Source organism: Amphibalanus amphitrite, unplaced genomic scaffold (assembly GCF_019059575.1).
Source record: "Amphibalanus amphitrite isolate SeventyFive unplaced genomic scaffold, NRLGWU_Aamphi_draft 001541F_arrow, whole genome shotgun sequence".
Classification (NCBI taxonomy): Eukaryota; Metazoa; Arthropoda; class Thecostraca; order Balanomorpha; family Balanidae; genus Amphibalanus; species Amphibalanus amphitrite.
Window position 1 is genome coordinate 759 of NW_024883034.1, and position 20,776 is coordinate 21,534.

At 55.3% G+C, this 20,776-nt stretch overlaps 1 protein-coding gene across 1 annotated transcript; it reads left to right on the top strand.

Annotated features, from left to right (window-relative positions):
• Nucleotides 1-1,308: 1,308 nt before the first annotated feature.
• Nucleotides 1,309-20,615, top strand: LOC122373720 (mucin-19-like). The gene is made up of 13 exons (XM_043352058.1): nucleotides 1,309-1,456; nucleotides 6,446-6,505; nucleotides 7,398-7,568; nucleotides 7,994-8,118; nucleotides 8,697-8,814; nucleotides 9,378-9,642; nucleotides 10,058-10,100; nucleotides 10,395-10,560; nucleotides 10,764-11,759; nucleotides 12,015-16,037; nucleotides 16,346-17,858; nucleotides 18,234-19,755; nucleotides 20,046-20,615. The coding sequence occupies exons 2-13, from the start codon at nucleotides 6,466-6,468 to the stop codon at nucleotides 20,148-20,150; spliced, it is 9,087 nt and encodes a 3,028-aa protein (XP_043207993.1). The 5' UTR covers nucleotides 1,309-1,456; nucleotides 6,446-6,465; the 3' UTR covers nucleotides 20,151-20,615.
• The last annotated feature ends 161 nt before the right edge of the window (nucleotides 20,616-20,776 follow it).

A 20,776-nucleotide genomic window follows, 5' to 3' on the forward strand; every position in this document is an offset into this window, starting at 1 on the left:
AGTTATCCATAAGTTCCTCTATGACCCTTTTCCATTGTAATGCTACCTCGCCCTTGGCGTGGGCCACATGCACGTGTCGTCAGTGATAACATCAAGGCCATGTTACTTGTCATTTAATTACGCTTATGGATCAATGGTGGAGGTGTAGATCAAATGGCCAGTGCGATTGTGACACCATTTGTTCATAATATACAGGGTTATCTCGTCTGTGTGCCATTGTCCAATGATGCAAGCCGTGTGACAGGGCGGTGTGGGTGATAGGTTTCTATCCGATGCTCTTGCTCGCTCCTTATGCTATACCTACATGCGCCATCGTTTATTTGTCAAATGCAACGTGAACTTTGTGACTATCGGATGCAATAAACTCTGCATAATCTTATTTCCTCGGTTCGGCCGTGCCGTTGGTCGATCGAACTATTTTCCACTGAAGAGTAATAAGCATTATTGCATTTCTGATCGGTGGCGATCTGCACTACAATGGCCAGGCGTTGTATTACTCAGGCTTATTAGGTGTAACGAATTGCTGTTTTAGGCCACTCAGTAGTTATAATCCACGCCTAGTTGCGTAGGGGACCCATACGCCGGAAAGGCGGGACCGGGAGCACTGGGGTTCGGACACTTCGGGCATGGGCATGGCCATGCTTTTACGACAGGGAAAGGACTGCGGGTTGGTTCGGGCCACCACTAGTAAGGTTATGGCAAAATGAATGCTTATAGGGGATTGCAACAGCAAATGTGGCCATTTTTTGTAGGCTGGCAGTAGAACGTGGAGCAACCAGGGTAGAACGCGTGAGCGGGATAGAGAGGGCTTAGTACCAAACCAAGCTCTGTGTAGTAGTCAGCAGTGAAACTGTGTATCTTAAAGGTGCGATTATATCTAATTTTCCTTCTTACCACTGAAATTAAAAACATGGTAGGATATGTAGAAAACGAGATTGCAGAGTGGGAATGTAAGGGAGGTCCCAGGAAATTGAAGTTAGTGTTACATATTTAAATCTATCACTAAGTTAACGATGCTAGTAATAAAAGTCCAATAACTTGATACAAAATAACATTTTTGTTGATTTGATGACGTAAATAACAGATAAAGGGAGCATTTGAGATTCTATAGGCGTTACCAACCATTATTGTTTTGCAGAATCCATCAAATATATTTTATCAAAGTAAGTATACGAGTTTTTTTTTTTTTTAAACTACGATAATTTGGGATACGAAACAGAATCTTTATTCGCTGAGAATTGGCGCGCACGCGTTTGTATACATTTTGCTTGCGGCTTGCATCTGCTGCTGAATTGGCCGTGTCGGCCGTGTCAGTGTGTGGTCAGTGTCAGCAAGATGCCTATAAAAAACGTCAGTGTTGGGAGAATCTGAATGGAAAAATAGGACTTGGATTAGGATAAATGCCAGGCCCAGAAGTGAAAATTATAATGGTTTTCCCGATTGACGTCTAAGAAAGGTTTGTATCCATGATTAAAGGGACCCTCCCACCTTCAAAAAAGTTCATGAATTGGCATGAAAGCGATGTCGCTCGGTTCAGAAAGAGCGAAAACGAATATCTACCAAATTTCATCGAAAAATATTCACCGGTTTTCAAGATATTAGACTTTTACTTTTTACTTTTTGTTATCTTGATCTTTGCTGTTCCTAGCGACTTTGTTTGAAAGTGCGGCTCTTGTTGCAAGCAAAGCGGCATGTACCACCGTGTGCTACCAAACGTTTTAGTAAAAGATAAAAAATTGTTAGATCTGTGCTGACATCACAAATTCTAAGGGGGCATTCCAATCCATTAGCCCCTTAGAACCAGACTGGAAAACATCCATACACTACTCTGTACGCCCGTGAGACCAGCCTGCTCCGAAATTCGGCGCAAGCGATTTTGCGCTGAAATTTCTGCATGATTTGCGCCAAAAATTAGGTGCCTATTTGTGCGAAAATGAAGCCCTTTTCATACAGGGTCTTTCATAATGAATGTTACTTCTTAAAGACCTATTCTCAGGACATATATATTCCTCATGTAATATGTACCATCACATGAAACAGGAACACTTTAGCGTTTTTGCACACACAACTTTCATTTTAATGCTCCTCGGGGATATTCCACTGTATCACCTTTTCTTAAGGCACACGTTTCGGCCCTCTGACGAAAGTGTCGCACCCCGCGCCTCACAACGTCTGGGTCCAGGCTTCCAGCAAACCTCTCCACTATGGTTCACAGTGGATGGTTGCAGGTGGGTTTTGTCTCGGATCTGCCAATGCGACTCCCCAAAACCAGTAGTACAGCGGGGAGATTTCATGGCCATAGTCGCTCGGTGAGGCGGCTGATAACGCGCTCTTCGAAATTTTCGATCAGCCACTGGCGCACAGCTGCCGTGGTGTGCACTGTGGCACCATCCTGCTGGAACCACAGGTCGTCTCTTCGGACCTTGTGCCTGAGGCCAGAAGCATTCCTTGAGCAGCCTAAAGGTAAACCACCCCATTCAGTGTTGACCCAGGGGAAAGCCAATGGATGAAGACTTGTACGTCGACCGTAATCCGTAATGCGTTTTGGTGGTGTCACTGTCGACATACTCTGCTTTTGCGTGAAGGAAAATTTGTGTTGTGTATTTTTATTTTTTGGGACAAAACCCTATTCAATTTGCCACAATACACAAATAAAATTTGTGCGCAGGTAATAAATTAAGAGCTCCTAATTAATTGTTCGAAATCAAAAGTAACATTCATTATGAAAGACCCTGTATAAAGCACATGTGCACATCTACTGATCAAGTTTTTATCAACTAGACTAGACTAGTGTTTCGGGGCTTTGTACGCTCTCCCATGTTTGAGCGTCCTAATGAGTTTTTATTTCCATATCAATTGTATTGACATTGTTCCATGTCAATTGTAAATTGTAAACCCAATACCTCGGCGGGAGCCAGCGAGGGCCGGGCAGCGGAGCAGCACGTGCTCCGGCACATCAGCCTCTTCTCGGCTCACGGTGCAGAGCGCCGCTCGGCACTGCTTGTATGGGCACTGCTGGCACGCGGCGGAGTGGAGACAGCCGATTCGGTGCTGTACTGGAGCGAGCGACCCCTGTGGCCCGCCCTCATCTGGTGCACCGAAATGGCATCCTCTCGGTCCTCTCCGGAAATAGGGAGCGGCGGCGTGCTCCCGAGGAGTGGCTTGAATAGTGATTCTGAGCAGTTGTCGCGCCACTGATGCGAGGCCGCACAATGAACCGCTCTGGTCAGCGATCGGGCGTTTGAGGGCAGGGCAGCCGCCAGTTTTGCCAGGTCGTCCGCGCTCTCATTCCCCTCGATGTACTGCAGTGGGCAGGAACCCACTGCTATTGCTTAACGACGCTTGGTGACGTTCAACAAGGTTTTCCATACCTATCTCACCGAAGGTTGAGGCCTCACCTGGGCGGCCCTTCCTCCGCTGAGTAGACTCAGGGCGGCTTGCCAGTTCGAGCACGCGACGACCGGGGCGGGGATGCCCATGCCATTTGAGGTCATTTGGAGTTGAATTTAGCTTAGGTCAGGCCACTTTCAGGTCAAAAAGGTCAACTTTTAAAGTTATTTTTCAACAAAAAAAGTGTCTATCGGATGCAGTTTAAGTTCAGGAACACGATGGTCCATACGTCTAGCGGTTTATAAATTATTGCAGAAAAACGAGAGGGGGCTATGAATGAATAGCTCCCCCCCCCCCCCCCAATGTTGGAAATAAGACCCTTTGCTGGTCCCCGTCGGGTTCAAAAGATTTTGTCCTCCTCTAGAAATTTATACTCAGGCACCTGATATCTTCTGAATTTCCCAGCCTTTGTGATGAAAAACTGCTATTATTACACTTAGAATATGCAGAAATAGCATCGAGAGGAACACAGTTAATCGGCTATTACATTTAGCAGGCCAAACATTTGATTTTCCTGTTGGCTGTTGTAAACGCTGGCTGGTTCTCCGGACCGATTTTATTATCCGGGACCAGGACCGAAAATGACAATTCCAACATTGTCCCCCCCCCCCCGTTGGGCGCGGTTTGATCTACGCCATAACATATGCCCGCTTGTGCGACGTCTGCCTTACCTTTACCGAATTTTGATGGCCACTTGGTCTTTATGTCTGTCTCAGCCAAGCTGCTTTATAAATTTTACTGGTCTGTATACGCCGTACGGTATTGAGTGCACGAAGTCCGACCAGTGGGTGCCTAGGCGATTCTTGAATTGGTTGAGTGTACTGGCGTCGACAACTTCTGATTGCAGGCTGTTCCAGTCGTTTATAATCCTTACGGAGAACGTAAAGCCGCGTGTGGTCTCTTGTGAGTCCGTCGCAATGCACGAGTTCCTCAACCGAAATCCATGTTCGTTGTCAGACAGGAGATGAGTATTGTCAAGTTGGAGAAGTCTGTCACGTATGACGAATTCAAGAACTTTGCTTGTCGCAGCGGTGAGGCTAACTGGGCGGTAATCGCTCGGATCATATTTGGCTCCCTTTGTGAAAAAGTGTCACCTTTAAGAATGATACAGATCCAAGGAGATTTAGGGTATGCCCTAAAACCCCAATAATCAAACAGCAAGGCTTCAACTTCCCGTGGCCTTACCACCACCTATGGCTTAGTAGATAAGGCGTCCATCATCTCCTAAATGGGTGGCAGCGAGTTCGCGGCCAGGGAGCTCCGCGTTTTTATTTTGTTGGGTTAGGCCCTTCGGTCTGACGAGACCATTTCAGCGCCAGAAGGATGATAGGAAGGTCTGGGCGAGCGGCCTGGTGAGTCGCCGGGGCTGAGCCCGTCCAGAGGAGAGGCCGACCAGCCCCCAAGCACTCACCGCACCCGTCTACGGGCGTTCTCTTACGGGAAATACCCATGGGATAAAGTTGCCCGTCCAGCCCTAAACAGGAGTTTAAGGTGTAGAGGAGAAGGAGCTGAATTTCCTGAGGATGGAAATGACGGAACGGTCGGCGAGAGAGGGCCATGCTGATGTTCTATATACAGGGTGGGGCAGCATAATCGGGAATAAATATCAAACGGGATTATTTGGTCATGAATCTAAAAATATAGCTCCAAGCACTATTTTAGCAACATCCTATCAATCGGTCACCTTTTACCTATCCCTCATCCTATTTGACCGCCCTCGGCGTCGATGACCTTCTCAAGGCGGGTCCAAAAGCACGCGCATGCACGTGCAACCTCCTGCTTGTCCATGATCGCCCATCAGCTTCGTACCTTGCACTGAAGACTGTTTTTACTGATGATAAGTTGTTCATTAAACTTCTACCAAAAAACGCTCCATGTAAAGAATTTGGTCGGATTTAAATCGGCGGAGTTGAAGGACCAGAAGTTTTTGGTTCATCTCAGGTGGAGGTGCCCTACACAATAACATGTCGTCCTCACTGCAGTACCAGCACGGACAGAGTCCTCGTAAGACGTGATTTGGACCGTCAGTGATCCTCTCTTCCGACGGCTCCACGTGAGTCTGCCAGAGTGCGGTTGTATTTACCAGAGGTGCTCATTTTATCCGGGCTCGATGAAGTAGGGTGCACCACGTGCACCTCCCTTGAAGACCACCCATAGGTCCATCACCCCAACAGGATGTTTACTTTGCATGACCGCTGGAATATTCTCGATACAATCCCCTATATGGCATGCCATTCTTTTTTATCGTATTCCAGTCGGTGATAAGATTTTTTGTCGCTGAAGTTTTGAACATTGTTTCTTTTTAATATGCTCAAGTGCTTCTTCCTTATATTCAAGTGAGTCATCTTGTATGTCCTCTGCTAAGAGTTATTTTACGACGATTACGTTAACCTGTTGTCCTAAGTATCCCCACACAATCCTTATCGTCCGTGATAACACGTTGACCTGCCCAGCAACCTTTACGTGGAATTGCAGGGTTTTAAACAAAATGTTCTTGTTTTACTTGTTTAACATTAGTGTCTATGGGCGCGCGCAAAGCACTTGGAGCACCGTCGAACTATTTTGCTGCTCTTTTCCAGGAAGTTGCATGCTCATGGATGTAGTCATGTCAGATGATGCACAACTTTTGGGCGTTTCATTGCCATAATATAATTTATAAAAATAATGCCATGCCTACTCATGATCAGAGCCCAAAAAGCATTCCCGATTATGCTGCCCCACCCTGTACTCTGGCCACGCTAGACCCGGGAGGACCGGGCCGCCATCTACCTGCTGCAAGTCATTCGCAACAAGTACTGGCTAGCGGGGCACCCTGGCCCACAGCCACCCATCCAACCATTTGGACAAAATTTCTTTAAAAAGACTTTGAAGATAAAAGGAACATAGGGCGGTGACGTAGCAAAACCCTCGCACTTTTTTGACAAATGCCATGCAATACCAGGGTTCTACAGGTGATTACAGTTTCTCCAGTGTTGTTTTATGTACATTCCATACTCGTCCAGTGATCGCTCCAGATGCAGTTTAATTTTCATTTGGTGTCTCAATTCTCTTTCAGGGAGTCCGGTTTAAACAAATATGGATTTGATGCCATCTGAGGTCGCGCGCCTAGTGCTAGGTAAGATGCTTCTTACTTTTTAAGTTGTCTTGTAGTTGTTACTTTCAGATGTTTTGAAAGACATTGATAGAAACTGCATATTTGTAAGGTAAGTTTGTAAGGTGATTACGAGATCTCTGGAAGCAGAAGTTGGGGAACTGTCTGGGAGTACATTGATTGAGTTCTCAGTGTCTCCTAAACATGTACCCGAGTCAGGTTTACTTGCCCTTATTCAGTCTCGACATAGGTGCATTGAAAACTCATGACTTTATGTTGTTTGACTGGTGTACTCATCAGGGTTGTGCTTGACTCATGAGTCGAGTCAGAAACTTGACTCAACTCTGACTCAAATGAGTCAGATTTGAGTCGAGTCGGATAAAATGTTGAGCTGTTGAGTTGAGTCAGAGTTGAGTCGGACAAAAATATTAAGGTGTTGAGTTGAGTCAGAGTTGAGTCAGTAAAATAACTTTTGACATTGAGTTGAGTCAAGAACATTTAGGAACATGAGTCAGCTGACTCAACTTTTTAGAAACAAAATATAGTATAAGTTTTTCATTCTCCCCCCGCTTAACAACTTAGGCCTGGCCCTGCTGCCATATTTTTTTACCCCCCCCCCCCCCGCTCAACAATTTTTTATCTGAGTCAATTTTGAGTCAACACATTTGACTCAACAAAAAATTTGAGTCAAGTTTGAGTCAACTCATATTTTCATTGAGCCGCTTGAGTCATGAGTCGAGTCAAGGGAAAAAATCAGCTCCTTGTTTGAGTCAGAGTTGAGTCAGGGCATTCCGAAGTTGAATGATGAGTCGAGTCGGCAAATTTTTTTGAGTCGAGCACAACCCTGGTACTCATACTGTGTGCGCTTTTAGAGTGGAAGATGACACCAGCTGGCTGCGATTGTGCTGTTGGGCAGGCTATCTGAAGGAGGCTGGCTGCGAGACTGCATGGCGGTCCTTTTTGAACGAGTCGGCCGACCTGGCGGAGGTGCGGAGCCTGCAGGCGCGCGGCCGAGCGGTGCCCTGCGGCGTGCAGGGCCTGTCACTGCTCCAGACACTGGAACAGTACTCAACAGCCCGTTCGCTCGGTATGTACCCGGATGACGCTCAGCCTTAACGAATCATTTCGTCCTTCATCATTAATATTTAATTTCACGATATTCTGAGGAGAAGAGACAGATGGCATTTCATTGAAATTTTAGCTGGTATTTCAGAAGAGGCAGTGCTGACTCTAGGTTATTCAGATGCCTATTTAGCATTGGCTGTGTTATCAGTCACACTGCGTTCGACGAAGTAGAATGCAGTTGGTGCGTTTTCTAGTAGTTTGTCCTTGCATTGTGGTCAAATTGTGCAAATGTCCCGTTGAAATGGATTTTTCACTTCAAATTCACATTTTGCTTCTCAGCCACATCACAGTGTTTTTTTCTTCTCGGACTTCAAAGGGTTTAGCTCGTAAAATATATCGCATTGCTTATCTAGTGCAGCGCTCACCAATGTGCATTGTATCCCCCAGTGCAAGATGCCCGTTTGGGGAGTGGTGGTCCATCGGATCCGTCGCCGCCGCCCACCTCCTTCCTGGAGAAGCTGCGACATCTCATCGTGCTCGCATCGCTGGAGCGGCTCAAGGCGGTTCCCCAGGTTCGTACCGGGCTACATTTCCTGTAATTATTCAACAGTTTGATGTTCACTGAACAAAAAATCATATTAATTATGTAAAAATATACCGTGTAATTGTTATTTGCGTCTACAAACTCATACCTCACACCTCATACGTGTTGTGAATCGTAAACCGTTATTTATCCTAGAAGTTGCACGCCTACTATAAGCTGCATGTCTACTATTTTGTTATTGACCGCTGAACTATACATTTTTTTATTTGTGTTAATTCTACTCACATTTGTTTAAATCAATTTCTACGGGACTTACATGTTTCACATTGTGCATTATGCTAATTAATATCTTGTGCTGCTCCTTCGTCTCCACCTGGCACAAAATGACCTTTGCTGTCGGCGCGCCCAAAGACCCCAATAAATAAACAAACAAACAAACAAACCCTTCGCCCGTACCCGCTTGTTTTCTTTGTCTGCAAAGTTGCTTTGAAATAGCTTGCCCAGTGCCCAGTGCGTCAACAGCTGAACCACCTACTCCAGCTCCCCTGGGCACGCACTGATACGGGTATCGCCAAGTGACGTCCGCCGACCTCGCTCCGTCCGCAGGAACCTCCACCGCCGAACCGCAAACGGACGATCAGCCTGCGCTCGACGCGGCGCCAGAAGCAGCAGGAGCGGCTGCAGGACATCTCCCACCTGGCGCCGGGACCGACGGCGCCCATCGGTGAGAGCCGCACTCACGGGAGGTGCAGGAGACGTACGAAAGGGGGAGCAGGGGACTGCCGAGCGGGGCAGAGACTGACGAGACGAGAGTGCACGGAGACAGACGGGGTCGGACGCGAGGACACTGCTTAGTTCAGGGGCCCTGGGTCGCCCACACAAATATTGGGGTCCCCTAGGCCAGGGGATCCCATTTGAGCGGACGACATGCGGGGTCGACATGCATACAAAAACATGCGGGGACGTAATAACACACGAGGAGACACGGGACGCAATTCAGTAATGTTTTGTAAGATTTAAATGGTACTGCCTTTTCATTGATGCTATGTCGCTTCCATTGTTGCGATCGTTTCATCCTCGTTGATATAATTTCATATTGATGTTGATACCACTTTCATAGTTATCATTTGCCTTGCATTGCACTTACTTAGCTACACATTCGACGCAGTGTCGACATGATTCGGCGCTTGTAGTTGTTGTGTCGGTGTCCGTTTTGGACTGGCCGGGTCCCCAGGCGTATGGCCGCGGCACTGCGGAGCTGACCGGGTCCGTCCGGTGTGCCGCCAGTGACGCCCGGCGGCCCGCTCATCTCGCTCGGGCCCGAGGAGATGATGATGGGTTTTCCGCGCGTGCGCGACGTGCACCAGCCAGCCGACGACGACCTGGGCGCGCACGACGAGGCGGCGGACGATGTACCGCCGCCGGAGTCGGGCCACCCGGAGCCGGAGCCGGAGCCGGGGTGCGGCGCCAGTCCCGACCGGCGCTGGCGGAGGAAGGGACAGCCGCGCCGGCCGCCGCCGCCTCCGCCACCGGCCGCCGCCAAAGGCAGAGCGTGAGTTGGCGATGGAGGGGAGAGCGAACGGCGGTCCAGGGCGGCTCTAATGTGCGCGCTGGTTTTTATGTACATAACGTCCATTGTTCATTGTTCACCGTGGCCGGTTTCAGTGTTGACGTCCCCCGCACGTTCCTCGGATATTCGAACTGCGTTAGAATATTTTAAAATATTCTGGTAAAATCTGACTGTTTAGGCACTACTTTTTTGACCAGCTGCATGAGGGGCGGAGGGTCGAGTGGGGGGGGGGGGCACTCTTTTAAGTCAGCAGAATCTGTTTCAAATTTCAGTATGTTCTTGCTTTACCATTCATTTCAGATATGCTTATCAATCTTCCTTGTTTTGGCAAATATGTCATTTATTGAAATACTACCATCGCTCCCAAAGCTCATCAGTATGTTGCTTGCCTTTTCAGATGTGACGATGTCGCTGTCGCTGAAGCAGATGCGCATTTGCAGGTCAGTTGTTCGTCATACAGAACACTGACAAGAGGCCTGTTCTTCCTTTTAGCCTAGTCAGTGATTAGTATGGTCAGATTGTTATCGCAATTCGTTATAAATCCTGATCAGAATAACAGTTTTTGGTAACAGCCAGGCCATACCATGTTGACGGCCTCTAATCGACCGCATCATAACACTTTTCTCGCATAGGAACTGCATGTAAAAGTATGCCAGTATCCTTCACCAAGAAGCTATGGTGTACGATCTTTTCTGTCCCTTCCTTGGCGTCAGAGTGTTGTGTGGCCGTTTCAGTCTTTTCTCGACGAAATGCTCTCCAACGAGGACCTGCAGACGCGGATAGCGGACAACATCAACCGCGCCGTGTCGTCGGCACAGAAGGAGCCCAATCTGGACGAGGCCATCAGGAAGATGGTCGACCAGACGACGGCCGACCCCTCCTTCTGCCAGGCACTCAGAGGTGAGCGGCACGCTTCTGTTCTGGCTCTGCAGTTGTGAATATCAATCAGGTCATGGTTCTTAGTTGGCGTACTCGTGCTTAATATGTTCCTAGTATTGATCAGGTGTATCGGTGACGGGCGCTGCCCCTGGCGGTAGCTCGTTGCAGCTGTTGTTATTCTGTGTCGCGCCGCGCCCGCTGACCGCGCTCTGTCCTGTCGCCAGGGTCCGGCGATGGAGCGGCGCTGCCTGCCGAGGAGGCGCCGACCTGCCCGCCACCGCGGCGCGTTCACTTTGCTGACGACCTGTCCGGTCCGTCTGCCTCCGGCGACGCGCCGTCGATCGTGTTCGACACGGGTCTGACGGCGAACGTGGCCCAGGTGAGCGACACGGAGGTGCACCTGCTCGGCGTCAAGGTCAGCTCGCCCACCTCGCAGCGGTCGGTGCCGGGCGTGCCGCGTCTCGGACCGGGTGTCGTGCTGCCGGCGAATGTGGCCGACGGCCTGAGCTGGTGCACAAAGCCGCCGGCCGCCGCCCCGCGCCCGTGGCGTTTCTCTCCGCCGTCGGAGCCGGCGCCGCCGCCAGTGCAGAAGCCACCGCCGGAGCGAGCGTCGGAGCCGGCACCGGAGGAGCCCTCCACTGAGTCGGAGCCGGTGTCGGTGTCGTTGTCTGGGGAGGAGCCGGACACGGAGCCGGACCTCGACTTGATGTCGGATTCGGGCTCGGAGTCTGGGGCGGAGAAGGCAGAGAAGGTGGCAGAGCCCGCGAAACCGGTGACCGGGCGGCCGAAGCGTTCTGCGAAAGGAGCTGGTGGTCCGGCAAAGGGCGAAGGAGCTGGCGATCGAGCAAAGGCTGACGCCAGCGCCCCAGCTAAGGACGGCGGCGCTGATGATCCATCGAAGAGCGGCGGCGCGGCTGACTCAGCAAAGGGTGGTGGCGCTGGCGATTCGGCGAAGGGCGCTGCCGCCGACTCGGCGCCGCGCTCCAGCTTGCTGGTGCAGCAGCAGGGCAGCACGTGTCCGCCGCCGTCCACGCGGCCCACCTTTGGGTTCATGGTGGGCGAGGTGGGCGGCGTGCCGCTGCATGCCTACACCATGTTCGGCAAGCCGATGAGCAGGTCGCACTACGCCGCCATGCGGAAAGAATCGGTCAAGCGCTCCGATGAGCAGAAGCGTCTTGCCGAAGAGTTGAAAAAGGCGGAAGAGTTGAAAAAGGCGGAAGGTGAGTCTCAAATATGGAATATCCCTTGTCATGTTTCACAAATGTGTCGCGTTTTCGTCAAACGCCGGCGGCTGAGACGTTTTAAGTACTCATCGTAGCTTTTTTGTTGTCGTTGCTGAAAGATAACATGCTCCTAAGTCTCAAAATATGCGCGAATATTTGACTTTAACTCTCGCCTCTCAGCATAATTGCTTAGTTAAGTGAATAAATCTGAGCATTTTGCATTAAACACGCCGCTTTGTTTTTACCCCACAGAATCAAAAGGAGCGAGCGGTGGTGATTCGGAGGATGGTGGACCGGCGTCAGACAAGAGTCCCACCACTGCGCCAGCTGGCTCGCCAGCAGCTAACAAGAGCCCAGCCGAGGCACCGGCCAAGTCGCCAGCTTCTAGCAAAAGCCCCACCGCAAGCAAAAGCCCCACTGCGAGCAAAAGCCCCACCGCGAGCAAAAGCCCCACTGCGAGCAAAAGCCCCACTGCGAGCAAAAGTCCTACCGCTGCGTCATCCGCGTCGCCCGCGTCGAGCAAGAGTCCCGCCGCTGCCCCGGCCACGCCGCCAGCGTCGGCTGGCCATATGCCCAGCATGCCGCTGACGGGCACTCCGTCGCCGGCGCCCAGCGAGCCTGTGCTGCCCGACCTGACTCCGAGCCCAATGCCGAGCGAGCCGGCGCCAGCGGACACCCCCTCGCCGCCGTCCTCCCCGGGCCCGGCGAACGACGACGCGCCGTCTCCCGGCCAGTCGCCAGACGCCGCTTCTCCTCCCACTGCGGGAGCGCCTGCTCTGCCGGCCACCGAGTCTCCGCCGGCGGCGGCTGATGACGCGGCTCCCAGCGGGACGGCGGCGGCGGCGCCTCCCTCCGATCCGGCGCCCGGCTCGCCGTCTCCGGGACCGTCCCAGCAGCGCCCGGTCATCAGTCCGCGGCTCGCCAGCCTGCTCAAGATCGTGGCCTCCTCGTCGGCGGAGCGTGCCTCGGTGGCGGCCCCCTCGACGCAGCCGCGCGGCCGGCCGAGCCCGACGCGCGCCGGCCGCCGGCAGAGCGCCAGCACGCCGCGCCGGCGCAGCCATGTGCGCGCGCTCGACTTCAGCACACCGCCGCGGCAGCAGCGACTTGACCTGCGTCACCTGAAGGCCATCCGTCGCCGGCTGAAGGGATCGCCAGACCTGCCCACCTTGGCAGAGACCTCTGGCAGCGCGACGCCGCCTGCCGCTCCGACACCGGCACCGGCGGAGTCAGAGTCAGCGCCCGCTCCCCCGCCACCGAGCCCGCGGCGCCGCAGCGGCGGACCGCGCCGCCTGGCGCCCACTCGACTCTCAGACCGCGTGAGCTCAGCGTCGGCCTTCGAGCTGGAGCTGGTCACACCGGACAAGGCGGGCGGCGGTGTGCGCGTGGAAGACTGGCCCCCGATACAGACACCGACCGTGCGCCGGCGGCCCTCTGAGAGCTCGCCGAGCGGACAGCCGCGGCCCGCGGCGGGCGCACCAGCGCCGTCGGCCGCTGAAGGGTCCCCCGCCTCTCCCCGCACGGCGTCACCGGGCACGCCGCGCACCCCACGCACTCCGCGCACGCCGCCCTCGCTCGGCCAGCCGCGGCCGGTGGGGCCGACGCGGCGCCAGCTCGGTGAGGAGATTGAGCGGCAGCTGGAGGCGCGCTTCCCGGCCATTTCGCCGGCCAGAGCAGGCCCCGAGCCACCGCCGACCGCCTCAGCGGCGCCGCCGCCCGCGCCAGACGAGCTGGAGCCGACCGCGCCAGACGAGCTGGAGCCGACCGCGCCAGAGTCGCCCGAAGCACCGCCGAGCGAACCGGCGCCGGCCTCTCCCCCGATCTTCGCTCGTTCCCCGCCCTCCGCAGGCAAGGCTGCGGCAGCGGCGTCTGTTCTTGCCAAAAAGAAACGCTGGATACCCTCCATCGCGGCCTCATCGCCTGCGGAGCGTCGGATAACGCGAGCTGCCGTGCGACGCATGGAGCGCCAGAAAGCCTTGAAGAGGGCAGAAGCCATAAAGAACGCCGGGAAAAGCCCCAAGCGAACTGCGGCACCTACAAAAAATACGCAACAGTCTAAAAGTCCAGTAAAAACGGAAGAAAATATCGATAAGGCTTGTGAAGATCCGGCTGATGCGAAATCTGCATCACCAGCTAAACCAGCCTCGCCAGCAAAATCCTCATCACCAACGGAACCGCCATCACGTGAAAAACCATCTTCACCGATTAAACCATCGTCACCAGTGAAGCCAGCACCTTCGGGATCCGCGCCGTCCACCCAGGCACCTGAACTAGCAACGCCGACAACGACAAGTAGCACTAGTGTCAAGCAAGTCCCGCACTTGCTGTTAATGCATCATGGAGGGGGCGACCCCAAGGCGCCTGGATCCGCGCCTCGAATGTTCTGGGTTCCTGTGGTCACTATCTCTGGCTCCTCTGTCAGCTCCGCCGCCGTGACGGCTACATCGGGGGCTGCTGCTGCAGCTTGCTTGCCTACTGCGCCCCCCTCGACGGCCGCCACCACCATGGTCGCCGCGCCGGCGGGGGCTGCCACTGTCACAGGCGTCTGCGGATCTGCCGGCGGACGGTGGGCCTCTCCAGCCGTTTTACAAAGATCAGTGTCCGATGTCTCTAGCCAGCAGGTTCTGCCTGCGGCTTTACAGCGCGCCGCGAACGGACGGAAGTCTCCCCGGAAGAGCCCGCCGCGAAAGCGTGTCGCCCGCGAGGGGGACGTTGCGGTCACCCAGACGCCGATCCTGCAGCACACCGCCGGGACCCCGGACCAGAAGTCAGCGACGCTCCTAGGTTCGGCGCCTTCTGCGGCTCCGTCACAACCGGGCACAGTTGCTCCTCCGTTGGATCCGAGCGGTGCCCAGGGACTGGCGGGTCAGAACCTATCCCGTAGCTCGCTCAGCGGTAGCGCAGCGTCGGACAGTTCTAGCAGCTCCTCTTCGGACGGCTCTGACTCGTCTAACTCGAGCTCGTCTTCGTCATCGTCATCGTCGTCCGGCTCCTCGAGTTCGTCGGAGGATTCCTCGGACTCGCCGGACGACACATATGTCCCTCCCCTGCGTGCGAACAGCTACCCGGGCGCGGAGGGCGGCCAGCCAACCGAGGTGTCGCGCTCGCCAAAGAAGCGATCACCAGCGAAGAGGCTAGCATCAGCCGCTAGACGGTCACCGCTAAAGGGTGAAAAGCCGGCAAAGAAAAAGTCACCGGCCAAGTCTCGAACCCCCGCAAAGCAGCAGTCTCTTGTGAAGCAGACAAAATTAGCGAGGCGAAGGACGCCTGTGAAGCGTCAGCCACCGGCGAAAAAGGGGTCACCTGCGGCGAAGCCTGACTCTAAGCGACGCCGAGAAACTCGGCCACTGCCCTCTAGCTCAGACGAATCTGAGGATGAAGTAGAGGACACCCTGGAGTCGGTGGCTAGGGAGATGGGTTTGAGCTGGGGACTGGAGAGCGTCCCTTACGAGTCTTCGACTGATGAGGACCCAATCGAGGAGCGGCCCATCATACCTGCCGATTCGCCGGCGGTGACGGTCAGTTCTGCCGTCAGCGTGGTCACCACTGCACCCTCGGTCAGTGCCGCCCCAGCGGACGGGACGGCGGTGTCTGTGACCGCCCCCTCCGCAGTCCCTGCGGACTGTGAAGTCGGCGTCACAGAGACACTGGTGGACAGTGACGGCGAGGTGGTGGTGGACGTGCACGTGGACCCGTCGGTGTCGTCGGGCAGTGACGCGCCCGCCGCCGAGCCGACTGCTGCCGCGGACAGCGGCGGCGACTCCGACTCTGAGCTGGACGTCGGCACCGAGCCCGTCGTCGACACGACCATGGTCGCCGTGCGTCCCGACAGTAGTAGCAGTGGGAGCTCCTTGGACGAGACGGTGGTCGTCGACTCGCCCAACCCGCCTGCGTCCGTCTCCAACCCCGGCGTCGACCCAGCGGAGCCGGCCCGCCCGACGCAGGCCGAGATACTCCGCAAGGCCGGCCTGCCGCCCGCCAGTGAGGACAGCAGCGACGCGGGCGCCGTGTCGGCGGCCGTCGCCGCTGCCGCCTCGCCGCTGGCCTCCAGCGTCACGACCGCCTCGCCGGGTCTGGGTCGTCTGGTGATCGAGACGGACGACACGGACGGAGCAGCCACTCCGCTGGATGGCGGGCGGTCCGAGCGGGCGGCGTGCTCGCCGGAGGCGGCGCCGGAGGCGGCTGGGCCCGACCACCTGGAGATGCTGCCGGAGGACTCTCTGATGGCCGCGCTGCGGGATGTCCACGGTCAGGACGAGCCGGACACACAGCCGACAGGTGGGTCAATGCTGGAGGCGAGCGAGTCCTGCATGTTCCGATTGTGTAATGGTGCTGTTTCATCTAGTCGTTAGGTGGGCTTTAGATGCGGGCGGTTGGTACTCTTTGATTCTTTTTAGGGACAAAGTCATACATTTTGCCTTGGTAGCTAACCTTGAAAGTTAAGAAACTTGTGACCTTGAATGAGAGATATCTTTGCTAGAATTGCTAGATTACTCGATCTTATATAATCCGCCAAATTTTAAGCAGTTCGTACCGCCTATTCTGCTATGCGTTAAAGGGCATTAACGGTCACCTCTCCCCCACAGACTTTTCTCGGGCAGGCCTTGGTCGGGGTCAACCCAAGCGAAGCATGGCCGGTGCTCGAGACAGGAAGTCGTCAGTCTCCGCCGCTGCAGAAATAGATGATTCGCCGGTGCTGGGAAGGAGCGGCAAAACCAGACCGCAGAGTCCTGGTCGACGGGGACAATTGGACCGAAATCGGTCAGACTCGGGCCGTGCCAGCTCAAAGTCGGACCGTGATGCCGCAAAACTAGGCCGAGATGCCTCAAAATCAAGCCGTGATGACCCTAAGTCTGGTCGTGATGGGTCTAAGTCGGGCCGCGCTGCTTCAAAGTCGGATTGTCCCGCTTCAGAGTCGGACCGTGGTCGGTCAAAATCGAACCGTGATAAATCAGCTTCTGATCGCGCCGGCTCAAAGTCGGACCGTCCTGACTCAGAATCGGACCGTGATCGGTCGAAATCGGACCGTGATCGCTCGAAATCGGACCGTGACCAGTCGAAGTCGGATCGTGCTGCTTCAAAGTCTGACCGTCCTGGCTCAGAATCGGACCGTGATCGGTCGAAAGCGGACCGTGATCAGTCGAAGTCAGACCGTGCTGTCTCAAAGTCTGACCGTCCTGGCTCAGAATCGGACCGTGATCGGTCGAAATCGGACCGTGGTCAGTCGAAGTCGGACCGTGGTGGCTCAAAGTCGGACCGTGATCGCTCGAAATCAGACCGTGATCAAACGAAGTCAGACCGTGATGGTGCAAGGTCGGGCAGTGATGGAAAACCTAAGTCTGTGGCGAGTAGCGTGATGTCCGATGCAGATAGAAAACGGAAAGCGCCGCTCCGCACCGAAGACCGTGAGAAAGGTAGTGACAGAAAACCCAGTGGGAACAGGAGCCGTGACAGTGATGTGAAGAGTGAAAGTAAAGAAGAAGGAAGAAAGAAGCCAGGCAGTAGACTAGATGACGACCAAAAAGGGAAGATAGATGTCGGTAGTACAGGGAAGAACAACCACGGAAATGATGGCGAAGCCGGCCGAAGCAGACCTAATGGGCGGGCTGGTGACCGAACCACTATCTCCAGAAGTGACCAGGGCAGAGCTAGTGGCGGTGACATGGCGAACGGCAGAGAAACGGAGAAGGTTGACCCCGACCACCAGCGACGGCCTGACCCGCCGGCCAGCCAGACGGGGTCTATCCCTCAGGCTGGTGCCGCCCGACCGCCAGCAGCTGAGGTTCCGGCGACCCAGACGGCCGCTCCCTCCGCTGGGCGCCCCTCGGTCCGCACCCAGCCGCCTCCCGCGGCGGCTGCGGAGCCGGAGGAGTCGGAGGAAGACACCGAGGAGGAGGACGACCCGATGAGCCGGCTGACCATCTCGCCGTACTATGTGCTAGTGGACCTGCCTCCGCCGGGCGGCTGGGGCGATGACGTGGACGCCGGCGAGTTCCTGGCCCAGCTGGAGCGGCGCCGATCGGCCGGCCGGCGCTCCGCTGACGGCGAGAGGCAGCAGCCGCTCTCCTTCAAAGGAGTGCTGCAAAAGACGGCTGTCAGGTAAGTAGAGCTGCCTGATTTACTGCCTGACGTCCAAATTTATAGTGGCAGCTTCGTACCGTACCTTAGTATCAGTTTTTGGCCTTCTAGCAGCTTAAAAGTTCGTATGTTGAGCTTCAATTCTGTCCATTTTATGTAACTTAACAAAGTAACTGTATATGCAGTATGCTATAGTGGCAAACTTCATTGCACATCTTTTCGGTAAAACACTAAATTGCTTTGCATCGACAAGTTATATGTGTCAGCGGAACCTTTATGGAGAGAGGTGTGTGCTGCGAACATTTGCCGATCTACAAGTGTGCGTATGTGATACTGTCCCCACCTCTAGTATTTGCTTTGACCCATTCGTTCCGTGTCTTCTATCTGTTTCCACAGTACGTCTTCAGACCTGATGGACAACGCCCTGGGTGTGGGCAACCCCAGTCCAGCGAGAGTCCGCGGCGGGCCGCCCCCGGCCGCTCCTGTCCCTGGCGACAAGAGTCTGGCGTCAGTCAAACGCAGTCTCAGCACGCAGCTGGACGGGCCGCCACCCTCAGCCGCGGCGCCGGCCGGCGCGCCGCCGACATCCTCCTCCGCAGGGGTGTCGACAGTGCACCGCTGGGTGCGCCGCGACTCTGGCGGCGCCGGCGACGGCCCCGACCGCAGGAAAAGCTTTGAACTGGACCGGCCCAGGACGCAGTCGACCGGGGAGGGACGTACGGAGGGTGACGGCAGCGGCGAGAGACCAGCGCCGTCCAGAAGCGATGGGAGGAGAGACGACAGTCGCACCGACAAGGCGCCGGGCCAGGCCAGCAAAAGTCGCCGCCCCGTACCGACAGAAGATGTGGGAAATCACCAGACAGCGCTGGTGGAGGGATGGAGTAAGCAGAAGCAGAACCCCGACCGTACTCGGGAGTCCTCGGCTGAGGAAGGGGAGCTGGACAGCGGCCGTGGGGGACCGCCTTCTTCCGCCAGAGAGCAGGGGAGACGTGATTCGGGCGGCGACAGGCCCGGACGGCGACACAGTGGCGGGGGCCGCCGGAACAGCAGGAGCGACACGTCGCCCGAGCGGTCGGGAAGACCCGCTGACGGACCTGGTAGGCCGCGCCGGCCGCCGGGTGACGGCGCGCGGCGTGGAGACTGGGCTGGCGGTGACGCTCCCCACGTCAGAGCTACTGACCGGAGGCGGCGACACAGCAGTGGCAGCGGCAGTCAGGGTCACAGGAGCGTGGACAGTGGCAGTGAGCTGAGCGATAACAGGGCCGGGAGGTACCGCCGGGACGGAGCGCGGACAATGGACGCTCACCGAAGGGGACGGGACTGGGAGGAGGCCGACAGGCGGCGAGGTCCACCCGCCAGTGCCGACAGGGGAGGCTCGAGTGTGTTCTCTCGGTTGGGTAACAAGAGGCAGGGCGGCAGGGATTTCGAGCGGACCAACGGCCGGGGTGAGTTTGACGAGCGTTCCACCCGCGGGCCGGCTGATCACAGGGCGGCGAACGGCGCCGGTCGGAGTGAGGCAAAGCGTCGAAAGGACCGGGCTGCACAGGGCGGCGGTGACTCTGGTGACGCCTTCAGAGACGACCGGTGGCACTGGAGCAGAAACCCGCGTGATCAGAGGACGGGTGGCACTCCTGACGACGGCGAGCCGGACCGCGGCGGGCGTAAGGGTCAGCGCTCGGACGAAGATCGGGAGAGACCGAGGAAGGTCAGCCGTGCTGACGAGTCGGCCGTGCCGTCTCACAGCCGGAGGGAGAAGGGTGCCAAGGAGAACCGTGAGAAGAGCGGAGGGCAGCGCGGGGAGCCGGACGAGGGCAGTCGCGCCGGCCGTCCTCGACAGGATGCGCCAGAGGGAGGCGCCAGGGACTCGGCGGCGTCTCGGGGGAAGAGGGTTCGCCACGACTCCGGATCTTCGGACCAGGTGAGCCCGACGCCGCGTTGGCCGTAAAGGTCACTAGATAGTGTGTAGCAGCCACGGATGTTATGGCGTGTGTGTGGGGGGGGGGGGGAGGAGGATTACCTGAATATGTGGCCATCGAATGATGAGATCGTTATTGGTCTGGCCGATTTTGCACTTGTGTCTGACGAATTATTCACAGCACTCCAGAACCGAATCGGTAATGTGTTAGTTTTGTTTTCAGTCTCCTTTGAATTCACTTGGCCTATTTGGTGTGTCGTCTTTGCTGTTCATAACCTGTTGCATTTTTTCAGGAGTCCAATGATTCCAAGCGCAAGCGCGCTTCGTCCGGAATTGATGCCAGGAAACTGCTGGGAAACTGCAACATCGCATCATTCCTGGATAAGATACATCAGTAGAGTGTCATTTTACTGGCCGGGCAGAGGCCACTTTCTGTTAGAATTCCGGAGTAGCTTTCTTCGAGAAGGACCAATGCACCCAGTGTTCACTCACATCCAGTGGTTTTAACCGTGCGCAGTCAAATAGTGTGGGGCATATCAGTGTGCGATTGTAAACATAGAAACAGTGTCCTGGGCATAGCTGTCGCCTCGTACAAACGTGTAGTGTTATCGTTGAAATGAAGTGTACAGCGTCATCCTGTTTTATATATCATCGCTCTCAGCTCATTGCTTCCTCGTCGGGGCGATCACGCGGTTATGTCCCGTCTTCAGTGCCTTCTCGACTTCGACGATGCTACATGTACCGACTACTTAGTGAGCTAGTACCACTGTCTCCAATTGTATGTTCGTCTGCCGTCAGTCATGAGTGCGATGAGTGTGTTGCCACCAGATCTCGCTTGTCTAATACAAGTTTATGCATCTCTTTATGTGGCTTTCCGGTCGACCAGGCCTGCTACGTGCCATGCAGAAGTGTTGGTGTATCGATCTTGGGATTAATGCACCTCATGGCTCGTAATGACACGAGAAAAATATCGGCAGGATAGACCCATCCGTTGGAGACACGAGACAACGTCGGGAGGCGTTAG

Excerpts from the sequence above, each read along its gene's own strand:
- LOC122373720 (XM_043352058.1), top strand. The coding sequence starts at position 6,466 with ATGGATTTGATGCCATCTGAGGTCGCGCGCCTAGTGCTAG. Across the intron at positions 6,506-7,397 it reads GGTCGCGCGCCTAGTGCTAG|GCTATCTGAAGGAGGCTGGC; the intron begins GTAAGATGCTTC and ends GCTGTTGGGCAG. Across the intron at positions 17,859-18,233 it reads CTGCAAAAGACGGCTGTCAG|TACGTCTTCAGACCTGATGG; the intron begins GTAAGTAGAGCT and ends CTGTTTCCACAG.